The following is a 17,018-nucleotide window of genomic DNA, read 5'->3' as shown; positions in this document are numbered from 1 at the left end:
TATGTCTTATTCATTCTATTTTTTTTGTACCCATTAACCATCCCCACCTCCCCGCCTTCAGCGCCCCCACTACCCTTCCCAGCCTCTGGTAACCATCCTTCCAGTCTCTACGTCCATGAGTTTAACTTTTAGTTCCTACAAATGAGTGACAACATGAGATGTTTGTCTTTCTGTGCCTGACTTATTTCACTTACCATAATAATCTCCAGCTCCATCCATGTTGTTGCAAATGACAGGATCTCATTATTTTTATGGCTGAATAGTACTCCATTGTGCACATTTTCTTTATCCACTCATTTGTTGATGGACACTTGGGTTGCTTCCAAATCTTGGCTATCGTGAACAGTGCCGCAACTAACATGGGAGTGCAGATATCTCTTTGATATACTGATTTCGTTTCTTTTGGGTATATACCCAGCAGTGGGATTGCTGGATAATATGGTAGCTTTTTGAGGAAGCTCCAAACTATTGTCTATAGTGGTTGCAATAATTTACATTCCCATCAACAGTGTATGAGGGTTCCTTTTTCTCAAAATCCTCACCAGCATTTGTTACTGCCTGTCTTTTAGATAAAAGCCATTTAAACTGGGGTGAGATGATTGATTTGCATTTCTCTGATCAGTGATGTTGAGCACCTTTTCATATGCCTGTTTGCCATTTGTATGTGTTCTTTTGAGAAATGCCTATTCAAATATTTTGCTCATTTTTTGATCAGATTATAAGATTTCTTTCCTATCAAGTTGTTTGAGATCCTTATATATTCTGATTATCAATCCCTTGTCAGATGGGTAGTTTGCAAATATTTTCTTCCATTCTGTGGGTTTTCTCTTCACTTGGTTGATTGTTGTTTCCTTTGCTCTGCAGAAGTTTTTTACCTTGATTTGATCCCATTTTTCCATGTTTGCTTTGGTTACCTGTGCTTTTGGGGTACTGCTCATGAAATTTTTGCCCAATGTCCTGGAGACTTTCCTCAATGTTTTCTTGTAGTAGTTTCATAGTTTGAGGTCTTAGATTTAAGTCTTAAATCCATTTTAATTTTTGTATATGGCAAGAGACAGGGGTCTAGTTTCATTCTTCTGCATATTGATATCCAGTTTTCCCAGCACCATTTATTGAAGATACTGTCTTCCCCAGCATATGTTCTCAGCACCTTTTTTGAAAATGAATTCACAAGTGTGTGGATTTGTTTCTGGGTTCTCTATTCGGTTCCATTGGTCTATGTATCTGTTTTTATGCCAGTACCATGCTGTTTTGGTTACTATAGCTTTGTAGTATAATTTGAAGTCAGGTAATGTGATTGCTCCAGTCTTGTTCTTTTTGTTGAGGATAGCTTCAGCTATTCTGGGTCTTTTGTTATTCCATATAAATTTTAGGATTTCTTTTTTTTTTTTTTTTTTTTAAGAATGTTGTTGGCATTTGGATAGGGATTGCATTGAATCTGTAGATTGTTTTGGGTAGTATGGACATTTTAACAGTATTTTTTCTTCTAATCCATGAACATGGAATATTTTTCCATTTTCCATTTTTGATGTCCTTTTCAATTTATTTCATCAGTGTTTTATAGTTTTCATTATAGAGATCTTAACACTTCTTTGGTTAATTCCTAGGTATTTAATTTTATGTGTGGCTATTGTAAATGAGATCACTTTTAAGTTTCTTTTCAGATTGCTCACTGTTGTCATATAGAACTGCTACTGATTTTTGTATGTTGATTTTGTATCTTGTAACTTTACTGAATTTATCAGTTCTAATACTGTTTTGTGTGTGTGTGTGTGTGTGTGTGTACTCTAGTTTTTTTTCAAGTATAAGATCATATCAGCTGCAAACAAGGATAATTTGACTTCTTCCATTCCAATTGGGATGCTTTTTTCTTTCTCTTATTATAGCTAGGACTTCCAGTACTGTGTTAAGTGGTGAAAGTGAGCATTCTTGTTATGTTCCAGATCTTAGAGGAAAGGTTTTCAGGTTTTTTCCCATTTAGTAATGACACTATCTGGGGGTGTGTTGCATATGGCTTTTACTATGCTGAGGCATGTTCCTTCTATCCCTTTTTTTTTAATCATGAAGGGATGCTGAGTTTTGTCAAATGCCTTTTCAGCATCAATTGAAATATGATTTTATCCTTCATTCTGTTTATGTAATGTATCACATTGATTTGTTGTAATACATTACAAATGTTGAACCATCCTTGCATCCCAGAGATAAATCTCATTTGGTCATGATGAATGATCTTTTTAATGTATTGTTGCATTCGTTTTTGCTAATATTTTGTTCAGGATTTTTACATCAACATTCATCAGAGACATTGGCTTGTAGTTTTCTTTTTTTGATGTGTCTTTGTCTGGTTTTGGTATCAGGGCAATACTGGCCTAGTAGAATGAATTTGGAAGTATTACCTCCCCTATTTTTTGGAGTAGTTTGAGTAGGTCTCCCTCTGTTTTACAACTGTACTTTAAAAATACTTTTGTCTTTTCAGAATCAAACCTATAAAAATTCTTATGAGAAAATACATGGAGAAATCATTATGATAGGCCTTGTAGATATCATGCTAAGTGAACTAGGTCAGTCATAGAGAACAGATATCATCTAATTCCACCTATGAGGTCCCTAGAGCAGTCAGAGTCATAGAGACAGAGAGTAGAAGGGTGGGTGCCAGGGTGGAGGAGGAGAAATGGGGAATTACTGTTTAATGGGTATAGGGTTTCAATTTGGGAAGATGAAAAAGTTCTGGATGGTGATGGTTACACAACAATGTAAAAGTACTTAATGCCACAGAACTGTGCACTTAAAAATAGCTAAAATGGCAAATTTCATGCTATGTATATTTTACAATAAAATAAAAAAACTTTGTCTTAATTACCCCATGATGATGGTGCATTAGTGCTCACTGATGTAGTTAGAAATAAAAGCTAAAGAAAAATTTTACATCTAAATGTCCAACTATTGGAAACTGGTACATAGACTTATGTGTAGGGTCATTATGAAGACTGCCGTAGCATGAAAAAACACAAAGAAAGCACAGATAAAGAATACAAAATTACACGAGACCACAATAATCAATCAATTTACGTGAGATTCCCAATGGCCAAATTTGGGACATATGAGGATCTAAAAATTATGTCTGTAAATAATTGTAATACATGGAATAATAGAAATCCATGCCTTCATAAGATACTGAAACAAGGGAAAAAGAGCATCTGCCACCTTTGTAGGTGACTCTTAATGTCAGGGTCACCTAGGGGGACACTTGGGAGGCAGGCCTTGGGAGTCTGTTTCAGAGGTGCTGCTCCTGGCTGAAGCCAGGAGTCCCTGGCCTGGGACCATGTCCCTGCTCTTCTCTAAGTGATGCAGGGAAGGTCCCGCAGGTGGGAAGGGCTTTTGGATGCATCTGTTTTCATCCCTGCACTCTGGAGATGGGTAGACAAGAGCTCGCTGACTCGTTCGAGGGGACAGATGTTGGCATCAGAGTTAGGACCTTTGGTTCCTGACAATTCAAATATCTTTACATTACCAAGTGTTTCTTCACTGGAAGGAAAGTCTCCAAACTTTTGACGATTCCCACACCCCAGGGTCAGTATAAGCATAAAATGAGATTTGTACGTGGAAAGGCAAATCAGTGCCTGGTTCGTAGCTGGTACTAATGAACGTTTAGTCAACATGTGATTTGGGAAACCAAATCTAACAGCTTAAATATTTTTTGGATTACAATACAACCTCATTGTAAAAAAAAAAAAAATTCAGAAAAACATGATTTTATAATAAAGATCACTCCTGATTACACCCCCAAAGAACAAATGGAGAAGCTGAATCCTTAAGAGCCCATGTTCTACCTCCTAGCCCTAGTTCTGCATTTTTACAGATTTCCCCATCACTCTATATCTGCACTACCATGGTCTCTTAGACTTTATTGATAATGGCTTTTTATCCTTATCCACAGGCATTTATTGAGCTCCTTCTGAATGTACCTGAAAATACCTATTGACCACTAGGCAAACAGCAGTTGTCTGCTTTAAAGCAGGGCTTCTCAACCTTAGCATTACTGACGTTTTGGGCAAATAGTTCTTTATCACGGAGGCTGTGCTGTGCACTGGAGGATCCACTAGATGACAGTAACACCCTTCAGTAACTGTCTCCAGAAATGGCCAAGTGAGTCCTGGAGAGCACAAGGACTTAAGGTGGAGAACTACTGTTTTAAGGACAACTGGTGGAGCTACCTGTTCGCTGCAGCCTTGGACATTTAGTGGTGGCAACCACCCATGCCCACCACCACCTCGTACCAGTGGAGCAGTCCTTAACTCCAGCTTGCTGGCAAGCTAGCATGTTTTCAGTACAGTCAGTGGCTTCTCTCCAGAATTAATGACTTCCCCTAAGCCCACCTCTTGGCCTCCCTCACCCAGCACTAGGTACCTCCTCCTCTGAGTCGAGCCAGGTGGGAAGTTCCCCAACCTTTAAAGAATAGTGCTTCAAAACAGTGGTTCTTTCAAAGCTCACACGGTTTCTGGAGTCAAGCTCACACAACCTCACTCTCATTCTGTCTTCAGAGTTCTGCAAATCCTACAGACTGATTCACTGGACTTGGTGATATTTTCCTAAGATATGGATCCCACCAAAAGACCTCTGAGCTTATTGTCAAGTCAGAAACGAAGCCGACCTCTCCCCATGGGGCTTCACGATCTTCAGACAACCTTGTTTTTGTCCTTTGAATTGCCAATGGCATTCAAAACATTCTCATTTCTGCTTTGATGAAATCTCAACTTGTTCTGGTTCTTTTCTATTGTATGCTAACGGGGTGTGAAAGACCATTCCTCATCTTCCAACAGTCTAGGCCAGTGTATATCTTTTTGGTGGCTTTATTCATTTATTCTGTCATTAAAAAATGTTTTCTTACAGAAGTACCTGCTGGGTCTGGGATTTGATGTTGCCCTACTTACAAGCAACTAAGTTGGTCTGTTACTGTTCCATGGATACTGGCAGGGGACATGAGACAGGTTCCTGGGTCAGGGGCAAAGGACTTGATGAGCCATGGCACAGCAAGCAACACAAACTCCAGTTCTCTTTGCCCTGCCAGTCCCTTGGTGGAACCTTGAGTGGCCAGAGGGTGCCTGCCCAAACAGTGGGTTGTCAGAAGAGGACCTGGAGCTGGACAACCCACTGTTTTACAGCAAGCAGTAGGCAAGCCTATACTCCTTCCAAGACATGACTCTGTCCCTCAAGTAGCTTGCTACAAATGCAGTGTGGAGGGGCGGCCTGGGTGAAGAGCAGGCAGGGCTCTGTGTTCCTGACACAGCCAGCAAAAAAGCCAGCTGGAATGCAAGAGACCCACAGAAAACATTCTCCCAAAAGGGGAACTCATTCTTCCTACTTGCTTGCAGAAAGGGATTTAAAATCAAACAGGCTGGGAAAATTGAGTGACACACACAGGAAAAACAGGGCCATTCTCACCCATCACTGTTCAGTTCCACTCAGCCATCACTCTTTTTTTGCTTTGACTACTTTATAGACTGTGAGGTCGGGTGCCATGGCTCATGCCTGTAATCCCAGCAGTTTCGGAAGCTGAGGTAGGCAGATCACCTGAGGTCAGGAGTTTGAGACCAGCCTGGCCAACCTGGTGAAACCCCGTCTCGACTAAAGATACAAAAAGAAATTAGTCGTGCATGGTGGTGTGCACCTGTAATCCCAGCTACTCGGGAGGCTGAGGCAGGAGAATCACTTAAACCAGGAGGCCGAAGTTGCAGTGAGCTGACATCATGCCACTGCACTCCAGCCTGGGCCACAGAGTGAGACTGTCTCATAAACAAACAAACAGACTGTAAGATTCTGGATTCCCAGTTGTTAGGCACGAATCTACGGATTCTCTCAGCGAAGATGTAGACCAGTGGTGCCGGGAGAGGCTGCTGTGCACAGCCTGTCAACCCTGCCCACCGGGGTGGGGGTGGGGGTGCCCATAGACCATCTCCCTGGGACTGAAGCCCATGACAGAAGTAGATCATGCTGTCTCTTCTCTATGTGAGTAGACCCAGGAGTCTCACGTCCCCTGCCAGTATCCATGAAACAGCAAGAGACTAACTTATTTGCCTGTAAGCAGGGCAATGTCAAATCCCAGATCCAGTAGGCACTTCTGTAAGAAAACATTTTTAGAATGACAGAGTAAGAAAACGAATAAAGCCACCAAAAGAAATAAGAAAGTGAATAAAGTCACCAATAAGAAAATGAATAAAGCTACGTTGTTCCAGCCAGTGCCTCTGTGAGTCATCTTTCTTGGTGACCCCAACACCTACAAACCATGCAGTGTTGACATCCTGGGACTGCTGCTCCGGGTGGGAGGTAACTGATGTCACCTGCTTGACAAGAAGACTGACCTTTTCTTCCACCATGCCTTCATCTCTCCTCTCCAAATCCTGACATTTTTTCCACTATATTTGTAAAAGTTATGTGATTGTACGACTATAGCTCTTCTGTGATGTCTACAGGTTGACACAAATAATGAAAAATCAAAACATCAATGTATCTGAGAACCACATGGTGCGTGTGACCCCTGAGGATATATACACTGTGTTGCCACTTGAAGGAGAATCTTCCAGGTATCAAATCCCGTGGATTCTCTTATTTTCTTTCACATTCCCTCTGCTGTTCCTGGCTCACAGTCGGTGACCATGCTCTGAGGAGCCCGTGCCATCTCCATTTCCCCCATCCCTTTTTCACTTTCCTGGCCGCTGCCTCACACCAGTCAAATCCGAATATCTGGGAGGCGGACACAGGGTGAGTGTCTGCTTCTTGCAACTCCCAGGTGTTTACGATATGCTTCCCGGACTGCAACACTGACCTATGGAACTGAAATGATGAATTCATGTCAGAAAGAAGTAGGATTTGGGGAAGAATTCATTACCTGGACCATTTTCAGCAGCTGGAATAAAAAGCACTTAATAACAACAATAAAATCACACACAAAGGCCAAAAGTGTTTTGAAAAGTGCTTTGAGAATTTACTGTACAGTTTTTTTTAAACAATTTATTTGTATGTTGGCTTCTACATGCTCTTACATTCGTGTAAAACATTTATACATATTCTTTACAATTTGTACATATATTAAATGGCTATAGCATAAACATTGTTTTATGGGATTTTATAGAAGAAAAATCAAGTGGGGAAAATTACTTACGAAACATTAACAAAAACCCGTGATATTAAAGAACAAGATGTTCTCATATTCATTTGATTTCCTCATCTACTTATTTTTGGTGTCATTTTATTTACGCTGGCCCAGACTTTCCATTTCCCATAATTATTAGGTCAGAAAAATGAAAGCAGTGGGAGGGAACGCAGTAAGGCACCTGTGGGAGACGGAAGCGCTCCTCCGCAGAAGTGAGACGGTGGCTGTCAGTGTTGAGTTAGAGCTGTAGGTGTGCCGAGGTCCTGTTTTGCTTTATGCCATTAACTGAAGTGCTGGTGCTCAGAAACATCCTGTGTGAAGTTTCGGATGTAGTCAGGAAGGGCACTGGTCTGTTCTTTCTTTCCAATCTCAAAGTCCTCAGGATTCTGTACGCTGTTCAGGCTGCAACCCTTCTCAGTCCCTACACTCTTCCATCTAATGGGGAGGGCAGGGGTGCTAAACTGTGCTTTTTCTCTTTGCTGATTACACCAACTGGCCATGAACCCGCCATCCAAATCAAGCAGTGTGCCATCCCTGCAACAGCCCTTCTCATCACGTTGGAAGAGCAGCCAAAGAATAAGAAGGGACGAGAGGCTCCGGGGTGCTGGGTATGGTGCCCTCTTCCCCCCAGGCCCTCCTGAGCACAGCCGCTCACCCGTTAGACCAAAGCCACAAAACTCTCTAAAAAGTCCCTCAATTCTTCTAATGTATTCTTTATGGCATAAAACCTGCCTTAACCATGATTAGGAAGAAAGTGCAAAGAGAGAAAGCACTGGTCCTCACATAAGAGCAACACATCAGAAATGACGCTGAGGACACGGGTGGCCAGGGGTATCTGCTCATCTGCCAGGCTGTGGGGTCCCCCGGAGGGACATGGGATGGCCCACCTGCCACACACCATGATGGTGCTGGCAGCCCCGGGGGCCCCCGGCATCCTCCATCCTGAAGTGTAAGCACTTGAGCCGTAACTGTGGCAGTGAAAGGCATAAAGACTTCCCTCAATGATAGGAACCCCAGAGGACTGAAAAGAGTTATAAAAATATACAAACATAGATATTTTTTGTTCTGGCATAGTTCGTATTTTTAAGAAAGTAATTAGTAATTAATTATCTGACACCAGGTAAGAACTGGAAGATTGTGGGAGACTTATAAATTATATAAGACATATAATTTATAAGACATATAAATTATGACTCTGTGTAAAATATCAGTGGGGAGAAACCCCTCATTCTCCATTGAAAATTCTGGTAACTTTTAAGTACTTTCCAAAAATAGAGATGATTTCCACTGGTTTAAATAATGGATGCGGAAATGAACAAAAGACCATCCCTAAATAACTGATGCGTTTAGGGTGGCTAATAAAATAAACGCAGTTTTTTGCAACTGTTTCTTTTTGGTTTTCTTTTTTTTTCTGAATAATAGGGGAAAAAAAGTTTTGAATTGCATTGCCCCAAGTCAGGAGAAAGAGCTCAGCATTCTCTTCAAGGCCCGTTCTGTCCTACATCACCGGAAAACGGCTGAGGGCCTGCCTCAGCTTTTCTGCAATCTGACAAGAAAGCAAAACAAAATAACGTTGAGATATCACTCCCATTACGACCTCACAGTATTCTTTATTCACAACTCCAACAAGTTAAACATTACACAAATTCCAATTCTTTAAGTGGTCTTTTTGGCACCAGCCCTGCCCCGCGTTGCTGCTGGAGAGACCTTAACCCTGAATGGCACTGGCAGCACTGAGGCCCAAGCTGGCCCTGGTGGTCCCTTCCCGCCAGGGGGCGTCTGCACGTGCTCCCTGCCTCTATCCTAGCGGTGCTTCCAGACGACCTGCTTTTCCTCAGATGAGCTGGGGGCTCAGGCCTTCATGCTTGCCTAGAGCCCCCTCCTTTCCTGGAGGAGTATGAGCTTCCAGAATCCCCTGAAGGTTGTGTCGCCCTGGCCACACCCTGCTCTGTCACTGCTGGGTGTGCAGACAGCACGAGCCTGCCTGTGAAGCTAAGGAGGCACTGGAGTCGTCTACAGGCCAGGGCCTCCTGCTCCTTAAGGCGCAGCTGTCTTATCCATCCCTGGATGCTAAACATCCAGAGTGAGGGCTTGGTATATAAGAAACACTCAATGTATGTCTGCTCCACGAACACACACGCAAATTTTAATAACTTAAGGGTTGCTGTGCCATAAAACTTAGATTGAAAACCTGACAATGTTGTATCAGCTACTTAGGTTTATGCAAAGACAGTGATGAAATACACGGTTTTCTATTCTGAATTACAATGTATAAATAACTATATCATACTTGGACTTGAAAAATCAATAAATCAACATTATCAAAATTCGGAGAGTTTCCCTTGCATTATTTTCTCACACAGACAAATGTAATCTGTTATATTCTAACATACAATGAAAGGCAAATCCACAATGGCACCAACTGACGGGAAAAGTGTGCATTTAAAGAGCACAGGGCCCATGTCCTGTAAGGGAGGACAGGGTTTAGGTGAGTTCCTCCCATAAGTTAGTCTCCCAAACCAACTGTACAAGACACAATTCACAAATATGCATTAGGCACATACCAAGCACAGTTCTCCTTTAAGAACTGGCTGCTGGAGACAGGTGTTTTCAGCAGTGTACAGTTTGCAGATGCCACCAGTATGGCTGTGAGCAGAGGGCTTGCAAACCACTCCCCATGAACATGACTTAGATCCCATGGCCAGAGGAGAGCTGGGTAGGCAGCAAGGCCGCCAGCAGAAGCTGGATTCTACATTACAGAACTTACCTGCAGGTGCCTGAGGTGGACATGCTACTAGATCTTGTTTTCTGGTAAACAACAAAATTACTAGGCAAAGGTAATAAAAATTTAAGTTTTCGTTATTGTTTTGTGAATAGAACCGTTCCAGGTCTCACTTTTTTGTGTTTTCTTTGCGATTTCCATGGCGCACTGTGAAAACCTCATTCATGAAAAGCAAAGGCTGCCTTTGGTTTCCTGCGTGGTGCCAGGCTCCTGTTCCAGCTGCCAACAGAGCCCCAGGGACGGCTGGGTGACCTCATCTCATTCAGAACCGTTCCTGGTGCACAGAGGCACAGAGAGGCTGTGACACGCGGGAAGGAGCCGCACAATAAGGAACGTCTTGGGGCCTTGCAACTAGCATCAAAGACCCTGCTTCAGAAGAAAACCTTTTTTTAACTCAGTGTTACCCAAAAAGCAAAGGGCAGATAGAATTAGGAGATTAAAAAAATCCTGTCCAAAATTTAGGTTCCTTTGGTTTCTTACTTAGGATTAAAGAAAACAAACAGATTAACTTGACATGGTCAAAGTGGTTTACCAGGAACCCTCTCCTCAAGCACATGCGAAAGGCACACGGACGTCCACTCACCGTTTCGTAAAACTGCACTTGCTGCTCCAGGTACAGGCGGATGACACTGTTGTAATCATAGATCCGATTACTGTGAAAGTGATTCATCTCAGCTACAACCAAAACCAAAACATCAATCAGTTTTCCCTCCAAGTTTTCAAATGACAACATCTGGTTTCTCTGCTCAGTTACAATTAATCATCAACTGGACCTAATCTGGTTGGCTGCAGTAGTGTCAGTTCTTGGCAAACCACTTTACTAAGAGATTAGAAAAACAAGTTGAGCCGGGTGCAGTGGCTCACATCTGCAATCCCAGTACTGTGGGAGGCGAGGTGGGTAGATCACCTCAGGTCAGGAGTTCAAGACCAGCCTGGCCAGCATGGCAAAACCCCAACTCCACTAAAAATAGAAAAATCAGATGGGCGTGGAGACAGGTGCCTGTAATCGCAGCTACTCAGGAGGCCAAGGCAGGAGAATTGCTTGAACTCGGGAGATGGAGGTTGCAGTGAGCCGAGATTGCACTACTGCACTCCAGCCTGGGCGACAGAGCGAGACTGTCTCAAACAAAACAAAACAGTTAATAACAAACATTACTTTCCAGTACACGAATGACTTACACTGACTTGCATATTCAAAACTATAAAATCCAATACAGATAAATCACCCAAATGTGGACTATTACTCTAACAGAACTGATCAAAGAGAAACTACTTGGTCATACTTGCTACAGAAGACTGCAGTTCACAGCTTCCAGTGCGTCTGCATTGGACCTAGCAAGGCACCTGCGGGCCCTGCCCCGCTCCCTCCTGCACAGCAATTGCTTCAGCAGGTTTCTGGTGAAAGGCCGGGCAGCGTGTGGGACAGTGGGAGGCCCTTCCTCAGTACGGGGAGCTTTGCGGTCCATGAGCACCAGCCACGCTGTCAGAACCCAGCCTCTCAGAGGGCAGAAGGACTGGATGCTGAGGGAGAACTTTCTTCATCTTTACTGAATACCTGGATTCCTTATCTCTCTGTGCCCCTCTGCCCCTACCCCCAACTTTGGAGGAGTCTTCATCATCAGAAGGCCTCACTGTCTCCGTTGGATGCCTCCTACTCCGCCTTCTCCCAAACCCTCCAGGCTGAGAAAGCCAGCGGCTGCACAGATTCCCATGACACACACTGTTCTATATTTTACATTCAGTTATTTGAAGTTGTACAAAGCTTTGTGTTTATCAATTTGGATACCCTCAAACACAAGTTCAAAACCAAATTTCCCATTTCAAACCCTTCAAAACCCAAAACTTCAATCAGGTTTCCTCATTTTTGCTGTAGTGGCCTTGGCTTTGGACACTCCCTCGTCCATCTCTTTCTCCCATGAATGCCCCCGTCTTGAAAGCTGTTCATTGGAAAAGCCTGCAAATTTGTTTCCTTCTCTTCTCCCCAGTACCACATCTTAAGGTCCTCAAAGCTCAGACTACAACAGTGATGGTCTTCTGGTTGGGCTCTTGGACAGTGTCCGCATTTTCCAATCTCCTCTCCATAACCAGCAAATCCTTCTCCCTTGAAGATTGATTTTTTTTTACTCCCTTTTAATGGCTTCTTAATGCCCACATCAAGTCTAGAGTTTTCAAGTTCTTTCACAATCAAAATTTATTTCCCAGTAACCTCTAAGTATGTTTTACTCTTTCACGCCCATGACACAATCTAGCACCATGATTTTGTGGCTTTTGTTCCTAACAGAACACGCTCTCCATTCTCTGCCCATGCAAATGCCATCCACCCATCCGCCAACAGGAAAAATCCACCTGCTGCTCTCATCTGCTCAAAAACACTCAAACCTATACAAATTCATGTCTTTTTTTTTTTAAACACAAAAAAACTGTGCCTAAAATGACACACCCAAACCCCTTCACATTCCATGATCCCAAGGCACGCAGGTTACAGACTGCTAAAAGCTGAGCTCTGGCATTTAATAGAGCATTATGATATCACAGATTGCAAAAGGAATCTTCAATGTCTCTCAGAAATAATAAAATGTGCAGTTTTAATCAAGCTGTCATTCACAGCTAGATAAGGTGGACAGGTGAAAAATTAAATAAATATTATAGATTTTCATCAGTACTGGGATCCTGCAAACAGGGGGCTTACAAACGTCTCAATTACTTATCAGATGCTTACATCTGGATTTCTTTCTAGCAAGGGAAACTTTGCTGGGGAAAAAAAAAACCTCCACCAGCACCTCATAAGGACCCTTGCATCTTACCTTGCAACGCGTAAGACATGGTGCTGACTCTCTTCACCATGTTCTGTTTGTCTTGTGGGGTGATTTTACTTGTTGCAACGAGTTTGTCACTTTCTTTCACTTTTTCTATTGCTCCCTGTGAAATACAAAATATAACAGTATGAATAAAGCTGAAATGATTAGTCATTAGTTTAAAATATAACAATGCTAATATATTCTATAACTGATTTGCTACTGAACAGGAAATACCTCCACAAAACAAGGAGAGAGGAAAGCATCTAAATTTAACTTCCTTCAAGTCCCTTGGAAGCAAAAAGGCTATTCGTGAAAATGTCACTAAGCTAAAATGAACAGTTTTATGCTACAACAAGAGAGAAAAGCAAACAGCACACCATCTCTGTAATATTCAGAAGCCAGTGCCATTTGAAGAGTAGCACATAATGGAAATCAGGCATTAGCAGGTTTTGAAAGTCATGTGCCTAGGTACAGGGCAGTGTGTGCACACAGGCACTTTCTCTTTTATACAACAGAATATTTTATAAGCTAGTGCCTAAGTGTTCTGATTGTAAGTCCAGGGCTTTCCTTTGATTTTTTTAAGAGGTGCTGAATCCACTTAAAGACTTAGATGGAAGTGGCTGGAAAGGCTGCCAAACATTTCCCACTCCAGTATCATCATGCTGCTCGTTATTTAGGACTGTCTGGAAAGAACAACTCTATACTCTTGCATTAATTAGGCTCTAGGCCTACAACTCTGATGCTGCTGGCATACATTTCGACAACAAGCTAATTGTTCTGAGATTTATATTAAGTTATCTGAAGTTGTACAAACTTAATTTACCTACGGTACCCCTTCATGATATTTAAGTTACAAAGCAGAATGCTAAAATGGCCACATGCCAGCACTGTTAAGATCACAGACCAGCCGTTTGCAGAGATTTTCCTAACAAATCCAAGTACATCACAATATAGACTACTATGGTTGTGACTACTATGGTTGACATAAAATACTCACAACTCATGCCTGAGGTGATGTACAGACTTTTTAAAAAGGGAGAGAAAACCAGAATTCATTATGTGAGAACACCCCAAACCAATTTTAAAATTCAGTTACAAAACCTTTCTAACGGGAATTACAGTTTCTTTTTTAATAATAAAGATAAACATATAAAACCAATACTACTGTGCATGTCTGCCTGCTTCACCTGCTGTTGTCTTCTATAAATGTCTACAATCAGGTTACCTTGTGAGTGCCAATGATGTCAGGGAAGCAGCCAAGAAAACCTTTATACTCGTGATTACATTCCATCAGGAAATGGAGATCTTTCTTTGGCTATAACAAGATACAAGCTGATTGTTACTAGCAGAGAAATTCAGAAAATCAAGGAAAAGAGAACCATTATATGCAAAGACTGTAAATCCTGCATGTGCTACACTAAATTACTGAGTGTTAAGCATTCAGATCACTTTTTCTAAAAGAAAGTAGCTCCCAAGACTGCCTTTCTTTGACTCTTATGTTGTAAAGAAAATGACAAAACATCATGTAATTTTAAGTTGGTTTGTAAACTTAAAACTTTACACCCAAACTATACCACCATGAAGGAAGAAAGTTCAGCTAATGCTGTATGTTTACATACAAACAAATGAGTTGCTGTAGTTTAACTTCTAAATATGAGCAGAGAATATAAAAATGTTATTAAAACACTCAGTAATCATTTTAAGTGGCAATTTAAAATTTTTCTATTTTTCTGAATTGTAATTTTAATAGCTATGTTACTCACATCTCTAAAATGAATGCATTTTTAGAAATATTAGCAAAGTAGCCCATAACCACATTAGTGTGTGTACACATGTGTGCATCCATAAACATAGCTTTAAGTCATCCGAAAAAAATTTTTTTAAATTAAGGGATTAGAAAATAACTTAGATTCTTCTTAAGGGAACTTATTATCTGTTACCTAAAAAAAAAAAAAAAAAAAAAAAACCCTGAAATTGGGGTACTAAAGATTCCAATAAAAGCTATGTAGCTATGACAAGGACCTGCCCTGTCCTGGGGACTGTAGCAGGTGCTTTTTTTAATGAGCTGTTAAATCTTGAGAACCATACAGGGTAGGCACTACCACTGCAGATTAACAGATGAGGAAACCATGGCTCAGAGAGACTAAGCAATGGTCCATACAGATCTAAGCCAGCGTTCTTTACTGTTCATTAAAATCCCCTGATGGCTAAGAACAGATCAGAGGCATCAATACTGGGGTACGTTCATTTAGATTTCTTTTCTTCTGAGATAGGGTCTCACTCTGTCACCTGGGCTAAAGTGCAGTGGTATGATCACGGCTCACTGCAGCCTCGACTTCCTGGGCTCAAGCGATCTTCCTACCTCAGCCTCCTGAGTAGCTGGGACTACAGGCATACACCACTACACCCAGCTAATTTTTTTGGGTTCACTGTGTTGCCCAGGCTGGTCTCGAATTCCTGGACTCAAGAAATTCACCCGCCTTGGCCTCCCAAAGTGCCAGATTACAGTTGTGAGCCACTGTGCCTGGCCTATTTAGATTTCTTGATGACAAATTTATCCATCCACTTTGTCTTAATCTAAGAAACCATGATTAAATACAATTAACAAAAATACACAGAAACAGAAAAGAAGAGGGTACTTATTTGGGAATTTTGTCTTAAGACATGTTTTAAATTAAATATGTGGACTAGATAGCATCAAATCGTAATTGGAATTGTGTGATTATGTTAGTACCTGTTCTGCCACGAGACTGGCAATTTCTTCATAAGTCTTTCCTGCTTCTGTTATTGCATCATTGAGATCTGTTTCACCTGAAAATGACCAATTTTATCAGTGGTTATAAGTTATACATATTTTCATTTCACTTGTTAAAAATTTTATTATTGATTTTATTGGTAAATTTTATTATAGAAACTTTCAAACATTTTCAAAACTAGTGGGAACAGAATGAATGCCCATCACCCACCGTCTGCCTTCCCCACCACTGGCAGCTCTCCCCAGCCTCTGTTCATCTACACCCTGACCTGCTTTCACCGGATATCAATATCTCATCCATAAATCCTGCCTAACAGATGAGGACTCTAAAACATGAGGCAGTACCACTATGACACCTAAGACGAGACTGTCACTCTGCTATAATGAGGTCTCTCAGGGCGAGTTGGCTGCTTGAATCAGGATGTAAAGGTCCACACAGCACAGAACTGATGCGTTTCTTAACTCTGTGGATTCTTCTTCCTCAGCCCCTTTTTTCCCTGCACGTTTCTTTTCGTGGGGTGTTGAACTTGTTGTGTGCCTTGGTGCTTGCATTCTGAATGCCGCTGGCTGCATCTCTGGTGATATTTCACACAATCCTCTGTCCCTGTATTCTCTTTACACTAGCTATTAGACCTAGAGGCCTGATCAGAGTCACACGCCACCAGTTCCAGTTATTTCTACTCTTAGAATGTTAGAAAATGATCGTTATCTAGAATGACCATTGTCTGGATCTTTTATTATTATTTATTCTTCTTTGAGACAGAGTCTTGCTCTGTTGCCCAGGCTGGAGTGCAGTGGCACGATCTCAGCTCACTGCAAGCTCCACCTCCCGGGTTCACACCATTCTCCTGCCTCAGCCTCCTGAGTAGCTGGGACTACAGGCACCTGCCACCACGCCCGGCTAATTTTTTGTGTTTTCAGTAGAGATGGGGTTTCACTGTGTTGGCCAGGCTTGTCTCGAACTCCTGACCTCAGGTGATCCACCTGCCTCAGCCTCCCAAAGTGCTGGTACTACAGGCGTGAGCCACCACTCCTGGCCAAGGATCTTTTATTTTAGTATGAGTTTGCAAAATGGTGTTATTCTATTTCTACCATTCCTTCTTTATTAGCTGAAATACTCCATAAGGATCAACTTTCCTTTATCAGTAATATTCTGGTTACCCAGAGGTAGAGTCTGAATAGGAAAAGCAGGTTAAGTGCTTAATTCTTTTTTCTCTTTACAGTTTTCAAAATAATGAGTTAATCCCCTACCATTCTCTAAAAGTAACAGATTAATTTCTTAAAAAGCATCTTTATAATTCTGGATTTAAAAACATTTGATATGCTTCATTTCACATTAATTATCATTTTCACTGATGCTCAAATTTTCTTTTCTTTGGCCAGTGGTAGGCTCTTCCAATTGGTATTTAAGTCTTTTGATAGGAATCCTGGTTCATTGTGATAGGACGTGGACCTTATGATTGGTGCCAGGGAACGCTTCTTGCTACTGGATTGGGTAATTGTTTCTAGGGCTTTAACAGAAAGGCAAATTGT

At 41.7% G+C, this 17,018-nt stretch overlaps 1 protein-coding gene across 1 annotated transcript in view; it reads right to left on the bottom strand.

The window, feature by feature from the left end:
* Window positions 1-6,958: 6,958 nt before the first annotated feature.
* SNX9 (sorting nexin 9) overlaps window positions 6,959-17,018 on the bottom strand; it is a 130,067-nt gene continuing 120,007 nt past the window's right edge. Inside the window, 5 exon segments of the mRNA XM_017889651.1 lie at window positions 6,959-8,696; window positions 10,516-10,607; window positions 12,737-12,851; window positions 13,956-14,045; window positions 15,465-15,541. Coding sequence (XP_017745140.1) covers window positions 8,649-8,696; window positions 10,516-10,607; window positions 12,737-12,851; window positions 13,956-14,045; window positions 15,465-15,541 — 422 coding nt within the window. The 3' untranslated portion in view covers window positions 6,959-8,648.

This window comes from Rhinopithecus bieti, unplaced genomic scaffold, assembly GCF_001698545.2.
Source record: "Rhinopithecus bieti isolate Rb0 unplaced genomic scaffold, ASM169854v2 scaffold_18548, whole genome shotgun sequence".
NCBI lineage: Eukaryota > Metazoa > Chordata > Mammalia > Primates > Cercopithecidae > Rhinopithecus > Rhinopithecus bieti.
The sequence above is the reverse complement of the archived record's forward strand: the minus strand, read 5'-3'. Positions and strand labels throughout refer to the sequence as shown.